We start from the raw sequence: 17,583 nt of genomic DNA on the forward strand, positions 1-17,583 counted from the left end.
GACGGTAAGGACTGCAACACAGCACACTTGTTCTGACATAGGTAGCCTGTGCCAGACTTCCTTAAGTTTTTTTTTTGTTTTTTTTTTTTTTTTTTTTTTTTTTGGTTTTTCGAGACAGGGTTTCTCTGTGGTTTTGGAGCCTGTCCTGGAACTAGCTCTTGTAGACCAGGCTGGTCTCGAACTCACAGAGATCCGCCTGCCTCTGCCTCCCAAGTGCTGGGATTAAAGGCGTGCGCCACCACCGCCCGGCCAGACTTCCTTAAGTTTTGTGGTCATTAGACAGCCTTCCTTTCTAACGTAATAGTCTCAGCATCATTTCCCAAATTGAATTTTTTTTTTTTTTTTTTGTTAAAACACATTTTGATGTACCAGGTTTAAAACACTTGGAAAAGATACTGATGAAATTTTGCTTTATGAACACTTCGGTAAGAATTTATCAATGCTCCAAAATAGAGAAATAAATGTCTTCTTACTTCTTTTCTTTTTTTTTTTTTTTTTTTTTTTTGGTTTTGGTTTTAGTTTTTCGAGACAGGGTTTCTCTGTGGCTTTGGAGCCTGTCCTGGAACAAGCTCTTGTAGACCAGGCTGGTCTTGAACTCACAGAGATCCACCTGCCTCTGCCTCCCAAGTGCTGGGATTAAAGGCGTGCGCCACCACCGCCCGGCTTTCTTTTCCTATCAGAGTTTAGTTAATTGATCTTCCCTCCTGTCCCCTCCAGGACTTCTCTGTACAATTTTATAGGTTGTTTGTGGCATAGAGAAGCCTAGCCCAAGAGTTATATAAGCTAGGGCTAACTTCTAGTCCAACCTGAGTTGTGTTTTGTTTAGGATTTTCCCCACCCCCTGAGTGGTTTAGGACTTTTAAGCTCATGCCTGTAATCCTCATACTCAGGAAACCAAGAAAGGAGCATTGCTGTGTGTTCCAAGCCAGCCTGAGCTATAGAGGAATTTACTAAGTAGACCAGGCTTGAACCCCCAGAGATCCACCTCTTCCCAAGTTCGGGCAGATTAAAGGCATGTGCGCTACATCCCCTGCCTTTGCCCCAGACTATACTATTTTTTGTTTTGTTTAAATTTATGTGTATGGGTGTTTTGCCTGCATATACGCCTGTGCCTTATGTGCATACATGGTACCCAGAGAGGCCAGGGTGTCTGACCCCTTGACTGGAGTTACAGACAGCTGTGAGCTGCTCTGTGGGTGCTGGGAACTGAATTCAGATTCTTTTTAAGAGCAATAAGCACTTTTAACCTTTGAGCCATTTCTTTAACCCCCAAAATGTAATTTTTTGCTTTTGTTTTTTGAGACAGGATTTCTTTGTGTAGCCTTGACTGTCTTGACTGTCCTGGAACTCGCTCTATAGACCAGGCTGGTTTCAGACACAGAGATAATGCCTGTCTCTGTGCTGGGATTAAAGGTGTGTGCCACTACCGCCCGCCAAAATGTAAATTTTTGATAGGACAGGAATTTGTAATTTAATTATTTTGGGCAATGTCACAAGTAATACATTATTCTAATACTTGTATCTTGTACTTCTAAATTGTCCTTGTCCATGGGTCAATATGAGATATAGATGTTATACCTTCCATGTTATATCAAAAAAGCAAAACAAAAAACCAGTCTATTTGGTGCAAGTATTTAATTTTCCAAGGTTTTTATTATCCTTGAGCAAGAGAAAAAAACAAAGTGTGATTCATAAGTTAAAATGGATAGGATAGTTGATTCATATGGTCTCCTGCTGTGTAGCCAACTCTTAACATGTTACTAAAAAATTAGTGCTATTCTTCCTGAACTATTAAAGTAATTCCATTTGATTTTTCTTTGATTGTAATAAAGAAATAATAAGACTTCTATACTCATTAGTATATAGGCTTTAATATTGGGCATTAATAAAACTATGGAAACATGAAGGAAGCGGAGACTATGATGGTGATTTTGTAAGTCTGCAGAGAGGCATAGGCGACACAAGTCAAGGACAAGAATAGAGCGATAGAAATAGTGTGCCTTTGCTGGGCTTGGTGGCTCATGCCTCTAGTCCCAGAGACTAACGCACAAAGATTGTTATAAACCAAAGTCAGCCTGGGCTGCATAGCAAAACCTTGTCTTAAAAGAAAAAAGTTGCCGGGCGGTGGTGGCGCACGCCTTTAATCCCAGCACTCGGGAGGCAGAGGCAGGTGGATCTCTGTGAGTTCGAGACCAGCCTGGTCTACAAGAGCTAGTTCCAGGACAGGCTCCAAAACCACAGAGAAACCCTGTCTCAAAAAAAACCAAAAAAAAAAAAAGAAAAAAAGAAAAAAGTTATCGTCTAACCGTTATGAAATACAGAAGTTCATGGTATGAAAGGTGCAAACAGTTTATAGGGAGGTTACTGTTTAGTCTATAGGTAGCATGTTTTAAGTATAGGAATTGTGTTTTGTCTTTGAACTTGAAGGTTAAGGGAAGTATTTGCAGTTACACTTTGAATCAGTTTTCTCTTGGTCCTCTTTTCTTCTCATCAGGGTTTTTACAGACTGAGAGCAGATGCTGGGTCAGTAGTAGACTGTGGTGTGCGTGGCTTTCCAGACCCTCATGTCCTGTCTGTGACTTTTTTTTGGCTTTGTTTTTCTTCATTTATGAACTCATATTAATAATGGAATTCAATTAAATTTGGGGGAAACAAAAATAGCAGTGTTATCATAGAATTTATAGAAATGAGTTTGAATATTTTATAAAATTTAAAAGGCTATGAGACTGTTACATGAGAGTAAGTCATGTACAGTTTGTTATAACTGCCTTAAATTCTGTCTAGCCATTCATACATATTTCCCTTATAAGATTGTTAGTCATGCATGCACACGCACACACAGGTCATAGATAATCAAAGGAGTTAATCTCAGATCTGTAGGAGTTATTTCTGGCTTCAGTCCCAAAAGGCCAGTGAAGCATTGCTCTTGTAAACATTGTTCCATTTGTTTTGGATCAGTATTGGAATTACATACACTACTGAGGCAACTGCTCTTGGTTTATTGTGAATGTAGATGTTTACCTCCCAATGTCATTTCACATCTAATTTTCTATTTCCACAGTAGGGTCTTAAAAAGGAACTTTAAAAAAGTGATGTACTATGAATTTTAGATTTTAATATTATTATAAAAATATACTAGAGGGCCAGCAAAGATGACTGAGGAGATGTGACCAGAGTTTAATTCCTAGGACCTACACGGTGGAAGGACCCCCAGCAAAACACACCACACACACACACACACACACACACACACACGGACTGACAGGCAAGATTGTCTAGTGAGTAAGGTGCTTGCTTCCGAGCTTAAAAACATCTTTGCTACTCTTACAAATTGTATTATATCTCAAATCATGCATCTGACTGATACCCCACATAATTAGATGTTTTACGTTTTTCCCCACTTCTCCAGATAACAATTCCTAGACCTTCTGTGGCATCAACACAGTCAACTTCAGGAAGCTTTCACTGTGGTCTACAACCAGAGAAGAAAGATCTTCAGCCCTTGGAACCCACTGTGGAACTATATTCTCCAAGGGAAAACTTCTCATGCTTGGTTGTAACAGAAGGCGAACTTCCTAGTGGAGGAAGCAGAATGGATTTGGGACTTCAGATAGATCACATTGGCCATGACTTGTTACCCAATGTGAGAGACGGCGATACATCTCAGGACTTGGGACCAAAAGACCTTCCTGACCATAACAGACTAGTTGTGAAAGAATTTGAAAATCTCCCTGGAGAAACAGAGGAAAAAAGCATTGTTCTGGGCTCAGACAATGAAGATGAGAAGTTAGTTAAAGGACAGCATTGTGTTGAAATCTCTCTCCCAGGAGATTTTGTGACTGCAGAAAGGGATCAGTCAGCTACCACAGAACCTCTTGATGTATCAAAGACACAGAATTTTAGTGTGGTGCCAAATCAGGACAAAAACCATGAGATAATGAAGCTTTTGGCAGTTGGAACTTCAGAAATTTCTCAACAAGTCATTGACCCACATGCTGAAGGGCAGATGGGTCAGGTGGCAGCAATGCAAAACAATAAGCTATTTAAGGGTGCTGACATTAGGAGTGAAGATGTGCCCGGACATCAGGGGGACCTCTCTACTTTTTTACACCAAGAGGGAAAGAGAGATAAAGTTGTCCCTAGAAATGGAGAGCTGTATCATTGTGTCTCAGAGAGTCATGGTCCTCCCACCCGCAAGGACATGCTTCGGGCATCCTTTGTAACCAGGCACAGCCGGATTCCTGTTTTAGCACAAGAAATAGACTCAGCTTTTGAATCATCCTCTGCAGTCTCTGCAAAAGAAAAGCTTCTACAGAAGAAAGCCTACCAGCCAGAACTTGTCAAACTTCTGGTGGAAAAAAGGCAGTTCAAGTCTTTCTTGGGGGACCTTTCAGGTGCCTCTGAGAAGCTGATAGAGGAGAAATTAGCTGCTGCTCCCATGCCCTTTTCTGAGGAGGAAGTCTTCACTCCCTTTTCTCGTCTGGCAGTAGATTCCCACATGAGTAGATCAGCTGAAGATGGCTTTCTGTCACCCATCCTCTCCCAGTCTAGAAAGAGCAAGATTCCAAGGCCAGTTTCCTGGGTCAGCACGGATCAAGTTAACAGCTCAGCTTCACCTCAGTTCTTGCCTCGGCCGCCACCAGGAAAGCCACCAATCAGGCCTGGAGTAGAAGCCAGGTAAGGCTTAATGCTTTCCGTGTGTGTAGCATGTATTGGTGTTTTCAAGTGTGCTTTACTATATGACATCAGCGGTAGTACTTCTTTTGAGCATGTTTTCTTCTCTCCCTTTCACAAGCCTTAGGGCACAGTATAGATTGACCCAAGACTATGCATTTTGTTTCCACTGTGGCAAAATAAAACAAACATAAAATTTACCATCTTACTCATTTTAAGTGTTCTTTTCAGTGGCATTAACTGTGTTAATTTTGCCATGCAACCATCCACTTCTCGGATTCTCTTCATCATAGAAAATTGAAACTCAGTCCCAACAACACTCATCTTTTTTGCTGTTTTTTTATGTATTTTGTTATTATAAACACTTCTGGTAAGTGTAGAATCTATAGTATTTGTTCTGTAGGTGGCCTATTTTTCTTAGCAGAAAGGCTTTAGGTCATTCATGTTAGTGTTTAGCAGAATTTCCTTTCTTATAAAGATGGTTGGGAGAAAGGGAACTTCTATCATTTTGATGGATGTTTTTTGTTTTTTGGTTTGTTTTGGTTTAGTTTTTTGAGACAAGGTTCCCTATATCTCTGACCTGGAACTCACTCTGTAGATCAGGTTAGCCTCAAACTCACAGAGATCTGCCTGCCCCTGCCTCCTTGAGTGCTGGAATTAAAGGCGTGCGTCACCACCACCCAGCAATTTTGGTGTTTGTTTTATAGTGGCTGTACAACGTTTTGTTTATTTACATTTGTGTGTGCCTGAGTGTGCCTTTGTAGACACAGAGATCAAGGACAGATTGTGGGTCTTGGTTCTTTCCTTCTACCTTGTGGGTCTCAGGATCCAACTCAGGCTGTCAGGTTGACAAGCACCTTTGCTGCTGAACCATTTGCTGGCCCTGCCTTAAAGCATTTTGTTCTTTGTTTATTGTGTCTGTTTTCTTTCCTACTGGTGTGTGTATGTGTGTGGTGAAACTTTAAACTCCTTTATTTTCCCTATTGTGTATGTTGTGCCTGTTTCATTGTGGTCAACATGGAGTACACAGACTGTCCCGAAGTTCCAGCATTCTAATTGGGTTTTTAGCAGTGTAATGCCAGGAACTGTGCTCCTTTAAGTTTCCATCCCCAGACCTTGTACTTGTTCAGATATAAGAGTATGTCTTCATTTTATACCTTCAAACATAAGCTTATAATTGTTTAGTTTTGCTTTTGCAATAAGAGCTTTTATAGCTCATACTGGCCTTGAACTCCTGATCCTCTGTAGGCTTCAAGTTACCCTCTAGTATACCCTCATTTCAAACTGCAGTAACTTCATTCAGCTTGCATTGCTAGATGCAGGTCTGATGGTAATGTCAGTGGTTATGTAGTACAGGTATTGAACCCAAGGTCTCACGCATGCTAAGGACATACTCTACCTCGGCTCTTAGCCACAGCATCATCATTTCTCCCTCATCTTTGAGGGATACTTTTTCAACACAGGATTCTTGATTGACAGTTCTTTTCTTAGAGCTTTAAAAATCTCAGCCCTCAGGGCTGGAGAGGTAGCTCAGATGTTAAGGGCTCTTGCTGTTCTTCCAGAGTTCAATTCCCAGCAACCACATGGTGGCTCAAAACCATCTCTGAGATCTGGTGCCCTCTTCTGGCCTGAAGGTATACATGCAGGCAGAACACTATATGCGTAATAAATAAATCTTAAAAAAAAGTCTCAGACCTCAGACTTGCCCTTTGACCTCAAGAAGTTCTGGTGAGAAAAGTCTTTGCAGACTCCTTATATGTAACAAGCTGTTTATGTCTTGCTGTTCCCAAGACTCTTGACAATTTGACTGTGTCTTGGTTTGATGATAAGTGATTCGGTAACTTTGGGGTTATCCTGCTCAGAGTTCATTGAGCTTCTTGGGTTCTATCTTGGGAGTCTCCTGTTCTTCAGGCAGTCTCTTCTTTCTCTCTTTTCCTTCTGCAACTCCTATGGTACCTCCATCAGTCCACTTGTTAGAGTCTTAACTCTCTTCTTTAATCTTTTATCTTTCTGCAATCCAGACTCAATATCTGTTTTCCTATCTTACCGTTTTCTTCTTCTCACTGTTCAAATGTGCTTACACACCATCGCACTTGTATGGCAGCCAGAGATCAGCTGGAGGGAGTTGGTTCTTTTCTTCCACCATGTAGGTTCTGGGGGGTTGACCTTAGGTCACCAAACTTGGAGGCAAAGCATCTTTCTGAGTCAACTCTCCAGCCTGCCCTAGTCTTTAATATTTAGTTTCTTAGAGGGAAAAGAGAGAAAAGTAGAGGTAGAGTGAGAAAATACTAGGTTTTTTTTTCTTTTTCTTTTTTTTTTCATTTTTCGAGACAGGGTTTCTCTGTGGTTTTGGAGCCTGTCCTGGAACTAGCTCTTGTAGACCAGGCTGGTCTCGAACTCACAGAGATCCGCCTGCCTCTACCTCCTGAGTGCTGGAATTAAAGGCATGCGCCACCACTGCCCGGCTAAAATACTAGTTCTTTGTGTCCCTGAAAATCACTTCAGTCACAGAAAAGGGAGCTTGCAGTGATGGACAGAGATACAAGCAGAGGTAGTGGGCGGCCGCTCTTACATATCATGAGAACAGCAACGAAAAACTAGATAGAGCACAGTAAAATAAAGTTTAATGCCATTTTTTTTTCAGACAAGCCAGCAGAATAAAAGGAATTTTCAACCAATAGGACAATTGTCTTTTTTTTTTTTTTTTTTTTTTTGGTTTTTAGAGACAGGGTTTTCCTGTGTAACAGTCTTAGCTGTCATTGAACTAGCTCTTGTAGACCAGGCTAGCCTCAAACTCACAGGGATTCACCTGCCTCTGCCTCCCGAGTGCTGGGACAATTATCTTTGAAGTTACCACCATATGATCGAACTAAAATTAAAACTAAACAAAATAAAAATATACCAGCCTCTTAAATGTCCCATCCTATCACTTTGAATAATGTAGCATAAGTCATTTGTATCATTAGGCAATTTCTTTTTTTTCTTTTTTTATTATTTATTTTTATTTTAAAAAAGAAAACAATCTCTGTTTTCATTATACATACCAATTCAAGTTCCCACTCCCTCCTCTCCTTCCATTCCCTCCACATACCCTCACACCTCACCCCCATCCATTCCTCAGAGAAGATGAGGCACATTGCTTTGGGAAAGGTCCAAGGTCCTTCCTACTATATCTAGGCTGAGCAAGGTATCCATCCAAAGAGAATGTGTTCCCAAAAAGCCAGTGCATGCAATAGGGATAAATCCTGGTGCCACTGTCAGTGGCCCCTCAGTCTGCCCCAGCCATGCAACAGTCATCCACATTCAGAGGGACTAGTTTGGCTCTATGCTGGTTCCTTCCCAGTCCAGCTGGAGTTGATGACCTCCCATTAGCTCAGGTAGACTGTTTCAGTGGGTGCGCCCATCATGGTCTTGACCCCTTTGCTCATATTCTCATTAGGCAATTTCTTGATAGTTGATCTGGTTAGTAAACACAAGGGTTAGGACCTTGTAGGATTCTCAGTGCTAGCAAGAAAATGTTTGCTGGGCATGGTGGCGCACACCTTTAATCCCAGCACTCGGGAGGCAGAGGCAGGCGGATCTCTGTGAGTTTGAGACCAGCCTGGTCTACAAGAGCTAGTTCCAGGACAGGAACCAAAAGCTACGGAGAAACCCTGTCTCGAAAATCAAAAAAAAAGAAAATGTTTGTATTATTACCAGTGGAACTTGCAGAATGAGAAAATTACGCATTAATTCATTTACTTAGAAGAAATGGGAAATTAGAGGAGTAGTACTACTGAAGCAGAATGTAAATTAATTTGTAGCTTTTGTTATTGGATCGTTTTTCTGTTCAGCATTGTATACAGGTTAGCCTATACTTATTTCTCATAAAACTATAATGAATGTTGAATACTCCCAAGGCATCTGAGAAAATTATCTTTCCTAGTTTGCATTGATATAAGTCATAACAACTTGATTATTTTTACTGAGAATTTATTATTCAAAACTTTGAAGCTCATACTGGCGCTGTGCACCGTGATCATCAACCATTGGCGGTGTCGTTGTTGTTGGCCTCATTCATAGCTGTGCTGGCATCGGGGTGGGGACAAAGAGCAACTAGAACACAGAGCCTCCAAACAGACTTTTTTTCCCCAAAGGTTTTATTTTTAACGGAGGAGAGGGTATGTGTGCATGTGGCAGGTGCCCTCAGAGGCCAGAAAAGGGTGTAGGATCCCCTGTAGCTAGAGTTAGAAGCGCTCATGAGTTGCCCAATGTGGGTGCTGATCCTTTGGAAGCATTGTGCTCTTAGCTTCTGAGCTATATCTACAGCCTAAGGATAGTTTTGTTTGTTTGCTTAGTCTGATTCCTTCAAGTTGTATGCCAACTGCTTTAGAAACTATTACATAGTTGACTGCCACAGGGCTGAAGGTGGGATGGGTAGCTACTACCTTGCTAAAATCTGAAATTGACAAAAGTTAACTGAAGTTTATGATCCAAGTTTTCTGTGTATTGCAAGCTTTTAATTCACTTCAGATTTCTAAAATAACTACATTCAACAGACTCTTCTCTGCATTTGTTTTCTAGGTGGGAGAGGTTCCTGGCATCAAAAAAAATGTCCATATATATATATATATATATATATATATATATATATATATATTCTCTACTTAAAACCTGACATACTACTCAGCTTATTGTTCTTATAATCATTTACAAGAGACAGGCTAACTTAGGAGAATGAGATTCTAAAGAAGTTCACTGGAATTCTAAATAGTGTCCCACCCCCTTAGTCACAACATATGAGTACTTGTGTATCTCTACATATGTGAGTCTTCCTTTACTCTCATGTAATCTGATCACTTCCCAAAGGCCCTACCTCTAAATGCCAGTCAGACTAACATTCCACTTTGTTATTAACAGTAGCTTAAGACCTTAAGGATTAAACTAATAAAGATGGTACAGAGACAACCCATACTTCCGTATGAATTGATTATAAAGATGGCTGTGATAGCACACATGGATGCCAACACTTGAGAGACTAAGGCAGAACAATTTCAAGGCAATACACAATGAGTTTCAGCCCAATCACTTTAGAGCCTGTCTTAGAAAACCATTATAAAAACAAAAAATTTTGATTACTGCTAGACATGCTGGCAATGATGACACTTGGGAAATTCTGAAGCAAGAGAATAGGTAGTTAACCTGACTATATAACAGAACCCTTTAAAGATTAAAGTCTTTACTTAAAATTAGTGTGAGAGTGAGTATGTGTGTGGGCATGTGCATGTGTGATAAGGGCAACCTTGTGGAATTGGTTCTCTCTTCCCACCTTTATGTTGGTTCCAGGGATCAAACTCAAGTCACCAGGCTTTTATGGCAAGAGCCTTTACCTACCAAGCCATTCCCCTGGCCCCTATTGGGATTTTAAGAACCATACAAACTAAGGTATGTTTGGTCAGGAATGATGGAAAGCTAAGAGATGGTAAATATCTAGAATCCTACTACCTGGGAAGCTGAGGCAGAAAAATGTCACGCTAAGGCCAGCTTGGCCTGGGTTACATACTGAGCTCCTGACCAATGTAGGCTACATAGGAAGACCTTGTCAAAGGATACAAACATTAATCAAAAGGAAAAGAGACATAGCAGATGTTACCTGTCTAGTGTCACATACAGTATACATGTGAAAAAGAAACTCAGTATCTGTTTAGTGTATTTCCTGGTTTTGACATACATCATAAAATTATGATTTGGGATACTGTGACTTTTAGGCACACTTATAATGAATTTTTGAGGTCCCGTATCCAAAATAATTAATTCTTCTCTATTCTTTTAAGGCTACGCAGATACAAAGTTCTAGGGAGTAGTAACTCTGACTCAGACCTTTTCTCTCGCCTGGCCCAAATTCTTCAAAATGGATCTCAGAAACCCCGGAGTACTCCTCAATCCAAGAGCCCAGGATCTCCTCACAATCCAAAAACACCACCCAAGAGTCCAGTTGTACCTCGCAGGAGTCCCAGTGCCTCTCCTCGAAGCTCATCCTTGCCTCGAACATCTAGTTCCTCACCATCTAGGGCTGGACGACCGCACCATGACCAGAGGAGTTCGTCCCCACATCTGGGGAGAAGCAAGTCACCCCCCAGCCACTCAGGATCATCATCCTCCAGGAGGTCCTGTCAACAAGAGCATTGCAAACCCAGCAAGAATGGCCCAAAGGGATCTGGCAGCCTCCACCACCACTCAGCCAGCTCTAAAACTCCCCCAGGGAAGAGTAAGCCAGCCAGTAAACTCAGCAGATAAGGAAGGAAGTGGGCTGCATCTCTGGGAAAGGTGTGAGATCTTCCTCCTAGACCTGATGCATGTGTGTCCCTGTACTGTCTGTTTCAAACAATCAGTGTTGATCTTCTCTTACAAAAGAAAGTAACATGATCAGTTATTTGATAAGAAGACATAAGTACATACTAAGGAATTACCTAGGGCAGGTAGGAAGCAGATCAGGAGTCAAATGCTTCAGTCCAGCAAAATCCAAGGGGAAGAAACTTGTTACATGAGCTCTTGTTACAGCCGCCCTTGAAACAGAAAATTGAGGATAGGAAATAGAATGGGATTTTAAGTGATTTTGCCTAATTTGTTAACCCTCTACTCAAAGAGTATAGCAAAAGTGTTTGATATTTTTCTTTACAACTTCCTAACCTTGGAAAGTCATTTTGCTGACATCCAAATATATAAGAAGCCTGTTGCCAGGAAACTAGTATTTGGGTATATTTGGTCTGTGTGCTTATTTAGTGAATCCACACTTTTCTTTCCATTCATTCCTAGTATCTTTTCCAGGTTTTACACTTTTTAAAATTAATGTTCCTTTCCTCTTATTTTAGCAGTTCACCCTAATAAAGGTTTCAGCAGCACACACTAACACTTTAAAACCCATTTGCCCTTATTTAGTCAAACCTTGCTATTTTCCTTTGAGCCACAGTTTTTAACTCATATTTTTATCTTAAAAAAAAAAAAAAAAAAGCAATGTCCAGCTAGCGCTGCTTTGGGCAGGTGTGTTTGGAGAGGGACAGAGAGTGGGACAATGTCCTTAAAGGTAGGAGCATCCCCTCGTACCTAACTACATCTCCTGTAGAAGGAGGCTGACCAGAGGAGACAGCTCCCTTTATGTCCTCCCTGTGCTCTCTCTAGTGCCAGCCTTCAAGATGGCACTAGGCAAACACAACACTTTGGAATGTGGCTTATGCTTTTAGAGATTTAGAAAGAAATTAAGTATGTTATTGAGGCTTATAATCTTTATATTTTACATTTTACACATTTAGTTATATACACTTAGCCAATAAGGAATGAATATCTGGGGAAATAAATTTAGGTTAAATAGTTTTCTTTCAATGTTTTTATAAATTGGTTCTTGTATTCTATGCTTGGGCTTCTTAGCCTGATCTCCACATAATCTCAATTTAAAGTTGTAAGGACGATCGTATTTGTTCTATTCTCACTCTCTTTCTAGCAAAATCAGGCAAATTAAAGAGAACCAGACTTTTTAAGTGGGCTATTTGATGCCCTGTGAGTGTTTAGTATGATAAAAACCTTATTGAGGTATGGGAAATTGATCTGCCTGCTGTTGAAATCTGCCTTCTAACAAACATATACTTTCTCTTTGACCTTGTGTTGCTGCCAAACCTAAAACAATTGAATTTGAGGTAAGGGTGGATGGAGATGGAAGTGTATTTCTTCACTAAGTGAGCATGTTCAATGCTGCATCCCAGCTGCCCTGATGCTGCACTTGTTTTCTGTACTGAGCATTTTCAAAATTGGGACACTACACTGAAACATAAGGTCTCCCTTGAGAAATGTGGCATAGTGTGTAATCTAGTTTCTTTCCAGATTCAAGCATTTCAGAGCAGTGCAGCAGATAAGGCACATTTACTGTTTGTCTGTTACAACTGGAGACTGACCCTTGTGTATTATATTATAGAACAGTTGCTGCAATACTATTTGCATGTCTTTCATGGTAAATTATATAAATATTATAAATATAGAGACATATGCTTATATAAATCCATTCTTTCTCATTCTGCATTTGTAATTTCAAAATCCTAGATGATGAAATTCCTTTCCTATTGTGTGCCTCGTGTACACTTTGGCATTGCCTATCTTCATTGTCTGAAAATATGTTCTGGGTATGTGACACCTAAGATTCCTCTTGCCTTCCAGGTGCATAGTGCAACAGTTGGCAGTCCTTAACAAGCCAAGGTATAAGATACTTGATTTTCATTTAGAAAGTATTTTAATAGGTGAAATTTTCAACAGGTTATGCTTGTAATACAGGCTCAAAGATTACTCCTGTTGGCCACATAATTCTGTCCATATGGTTAGAGTGGATCGATGGGCATTATAATTATGGATCTGGTGTCAGTTGATTTTTACAACATTTCTGAAAGTTGCCTCTTTCATGTCACTCTTTTGAATGGGAGTGGGGATGGGATGTAGGAGAATTAAGAAATTATCTCTCTTTTGTTACATTAGCTAAAGGATGCTAAAAGTAGTCAGCTTTAATATTGACCTCTCTAGTCAGAAATGTGCTAACAGTTACCACTGGGAAAGCTAATACTGCCCAGACTATTTTTCTGAATTTTTCTGCTGACAGTCAAAACCCAGGGTGATGGCAGCATGACAGAGGATGTTTTCTGTTTTGGTTTGTTTTCTTCAACCTTCTAATGTGTTGCTTCCTTTTCTACATGTCATTAACAAACTCAACAAAATCCAGAGAACAAATGGCCTAATTATATGAGAATATTTTATTTTGAATGTAGGGAAAACAGCCAACCAAAGATGTTTTTGCTCTGAAGAAAAGGAAATGGACTAATTATATTTTATGTATCAGTAGGTCCATTTATTAAGTGCTGTTCTGATATAGTGATTAAAAAACTGAGCCAGGTGGTGGTGGTGCACGCCTTTAATCCCAGCAATTGGGAGGCAGAGGCAGGCAAATCTTTTGAGTTTGAGACCAGCCTGGTCTACAGAGTGTGTTCCAGGAGAGCCAGAGCTACACAGAGAAACCCTTTTTCCACCCCCACAACATATACACACAGAAGAGATTAATAAGCATAGTTTGTGCTTTTAGATGTTACAGTTCTTTCAGGTTAGAAATAGAAGTTGGCAACCTTAAGCCACACTTTTGGATCAAGAGTATAATCCAGAGAATCAAGCTTTTGTTTTGGTTTGGCTTTGTCAATTCATTATTTTGAGAAATTTCAGCCACAGATCATCCAAATAAACAGTTTGGCTATTTTACTTAAGGTGAGAAATATGAGCAAAGCTATAATGAAAGCAGTGTGAGACTGAAGTTAAATTATCTTTTGGAAAACAAGTGCCTCCTGGCTTCCATCTGCACCTATCATTCACTCACACCTGCTCTTGTCGTGGTCCCTGGGATTATTTCAGTGGCGCCAAAAAAAAAAAAAAAAAAAAAAAAAAAATGGACTTAATTCCTAAAAACAGCTTAGTTCCTAATGTTGCCCCCAAATCTTACTACTGACTTTTAGGCTTTGTGAATTGCGTGAAGTATTAAAATCATACCTAGTAATTTTGTGTAGCCTAAATGCATTTGACTTCAATGGATATTGAACAGAGGAGGAAATTGGATCATGTCCAATTCAACATTAAGATACAGGTTTTAAGTCACCTTCCAGTGAAGCTGTCTGCAGCCAGGCATTTATCTCCAGCCCTGGTACACAGGTTTTTAGTTGCATGATTTGCAGTGGATGTTTTTGGTAAAAGTTGCCTTACAACGCTAAAAAACAAACAAGTAGCAAAATGGTCAAGCATTATCATCATTACCCACTTTACATTATTTGCTCTTGCATACTAAACCACTGTATGCTGACTTGGTCTTCTACATGTGCAGTATGTCTGTCTGTTTCACTCCTGGCCCATTGTGGGAACTGAGGGGCTTCAGCTGGCACCGGAGATTTCTTCCCAGCCAGATTCCTAGGCTACTGTTTCTATGATTGCATCAATTGTACAAAGTATATATTGCTGCATGTTTTATAAACCTAGACCAGATAGCTAACTAAGTCACAGTGAGATTTTCTACACCCAATAACCTTGATGACAAACAGGTGCCTTTCTTCAAGGGCAGAAAATTTTACATTTCTACTCTTAACATTAGGAATTGGTGACAGGATCCACAATTTAGTGGCTTAAGGAAAAATGCATCTTGAAAATGCTATCTTAAAATCTATTTGTAGATAATCTAGATTTAGCCTTGGAGATCAAAGTTTTTCATGTTTTAAAAACTAGTTAGCTAGGCATGGTGGCTTATGTTTCTAATCCAGTTCTTGAGGGGCTGAGGTGGGAAGATGGGACTCTAAAGCCAGCCTCAACTTTCATAGGGATTTCAAGTTCATCTGGGCTAGAGTGTGAGAACTTGTCTCAAAAACAACAAAAACACATTCTAATTTTTTTTAAAAATATATATATACATATATACACACACACACACACACACATATATATATGTATATATAGTGCATTGAGCATACTCCCGCTTATTCTTTTGTATCTGTCACATCTTAAATATTTCTTCTGTCATGTTCATGTAAGGATTAATTTGTTTGCATTCCCTTTTAAAATATGAGCCTATTTCTTGTTTTGTGTTGGGCTATTGTTTCTGGGGAGAGGGTCATTGAGCACTTCATCCACTGAGGTAATAGGTGAGTTAAACTGGATTGTTTAACTTTCTTGAATTTGGTTTTATAGACAATGTATTTGCAGAATAGCTACTTGGGATTCAGTCCAAATGTGTTATAGGATTGCAGCATGTAATCTATGCTACTGTGGTAGGGCTTACATGCCAAAATACACCCAAGCCCAGCAGTCACACTGGCGCATATTTAGACCTTTACTTACTATGGAAGGAAACTTACGCAGTCCCACAGCTTGGACAGTGTGGAAATTGTGGTGCCTGGTATTACCAAGTGCTTATCGGTACACCCCACTTCCCATCCTCAGCAAAACCTTACAAAGCTCTAGTGTGTAGAATGTTGAAGTAAAGTGGAAACTCCTCGTTGTTGAGGATTTGCCATACTTTGGCCATTTCTCCAGAAATTTAACACAGTTTTGGAGCCTTTAGAATCTTGTTACCCAACATTGCTTGCCAGAACTGCAGGAAAAGGACCCCTAAAGTTCCTAGGGAACTCCTAAGGGTGGGACAAGAACACCTATTCACTTAGAGGGGAATCTGGGTAAAATATGTAGGCTTTCAGTTAAGGTCTTCTTTTTGTGAGAGGATTTGCATCAGAATATTAGAGACAAGATTGTCTCATGGTTTCACACAATCTCAAGATGCTAAATGGCAAAGATTTACTCAGTAATGACTTCAGGATTTGCTCTCCCACTAATAACAACTAATAGCTAGGCTGCTCAAGGCATGTTTGAGGTAATGGGATTATCTTTCTATACTACACTCAAACTGTGGTTTTAAGAAACCCTGTAGCAAAAGTAAAGTGGCATTCCTTCCATTGCCCTTAAAATGTAACAAGCTTCTGCCCTCTCTAAGTGGGGTGATAGTATCCACACTTAGACAGTGATGCTGACCTCTCTGGTACCTTCAGCCAGAGTTTCTAGACCAACATCAGGATAAACGGCAGATCTGTGAGACTATAGAATTACAGAATTTGCTGATAACATAGTTTTGCACTAACAGTGGATAGATTTATACCTCTATAATTTAAAATTGTTTTGTATTGTACACATGATTGTTCAACTAAAGACATTAGTAAACCTAGGTCTTATGTAGACTATCCTTGCTTTTTTAAAACTCTCATAAAACATGATTTAAGTCCTCAAAAATTCACTTGTATCACAAGCAAACTTAAGACTCTGCCAGGTGTTTTTGCTCATCTACAGCAGTAAACAAGGCTACAGAGTTTGGCTATGATTTATTTTGGTGAAAAGAAAGCTTTGAGACTTTATTCAAAACAGTTCTTTTTGTTTTGTTTTGGTTTTTTAAGACAAGCTTTCTCTGTTTCACCTTGGGTGTCCTGAAGCTAGCTTTGTAGAGCAGGCTGGCATTGAACTCAGAGATCTGCCTGCCTCTGCCTATCAGAATGCTGGGATTAAAGGTGTGCATCACCACCACGCCTGGCTAAAATAGTTTCATTGAACTCTTCATCAATTAGTGTAATTAGTTCTCTAAGTTAAAGACTTCAGAAATTAAAATACAGGAAAATAAAGGAAACATCTTTTAAGACAAAGGAAATGTAGCACTGGGCCACTCAGGACGTTGAAATCGGATTACCTACACTTGGTCTGTGTCTATCATCCCGGCAGAGCAAAACCTTAGATGAGATTGAATTAGATGGTCGAGTACAAAGAACAGATCTGATGATCCTTGCTTGCGCCACCTTGCTCTTCTGATTTACAGTTCTCATTTTCCTTTGACACCTTTCTTAAAATAGAACCTACTTCATCAGACAATTTATTCACAAATTCATGCAAAGGAGGCATGTCTGATTTTGTGTTAGATATAAATATTAAGTTTATAAGCTACTATGGCAAATGTCATCAGATTTAGTCACAACTGGGATTCTCTTATTGGATAAGACAAATGAGTTAAATTACTTTAATCCGCTTTACTATCCTCATCTTAGATGAGAAATTGCTCTTTGAAGTTCTTTTAAATGTATTGTGCTGGATTCCTTTCCCCTCCACATGTCTTCCCTTTATGTGTTTTTGCTCAGGCAACCAAGGGCATAGAGCATTGAAAGAAAAACATGGAGTGCTTTTGTATAGGCCATCTGTACATAAAAGTGTAATTATTTATTTAATTTTCCCATTTGTACCATATTAAAGCTTTGTACAGTGTTTTAAGTTCTGTTTTAAAATTATTTTGTATTTTATTTTTATAATCTAGTAATAAAACATTCAGTACGCATG

General features: G+C 39.7%; 1 protein-coding gene across 2 annotated transcripts in view; it reads left to right on the forward strand.

Moving 5' to 3' along the window:
• The window catches only part of Ttbk2 (tau tubulin kinase 2), a 117,754-nt gene extending 100,237 nt beyond the window's left edge, over nucleotides 1–17,517 (forward strand). For both annotated transcript variants that reach the window (XM_057780314.1, XM_057780315.1), the window contains 2 exons: nucleotides 3,410–4,677; nucleotides 10,488–17,517. In XM_057780314.1, coding sequence (XP_057636297.1) covers nucleotides 3,410–4,677; nucleotides 10,488–10,950 — 1,731 coding nt within the window. In that variant the 3' untranslated portion in view covers nucleotides 10,951–17,517. The remainder of the gene's footprint in view (nucleotides 1–3,409; nucleotides 4,678–10,487) is intronic.
• The last annotated feature ends 66 nt before the right edge of the window (nucleotides 17,518–17,583 follow it).

Source organism: Chionomys nivalis, chromosome 9 (assembly GCF_950005125.1).
Source record: "Chionomys nivalis chromosome 9, mChiNiv1.1, whole genome shotgun sequence".
NCBI classification, from domain to species: domain Eukaryota; kingdom Metazoa; phylum Chordata; class Mammalia; order Rodentia; family Cricetidae; genus Chionomys; species Chionomys nivalis.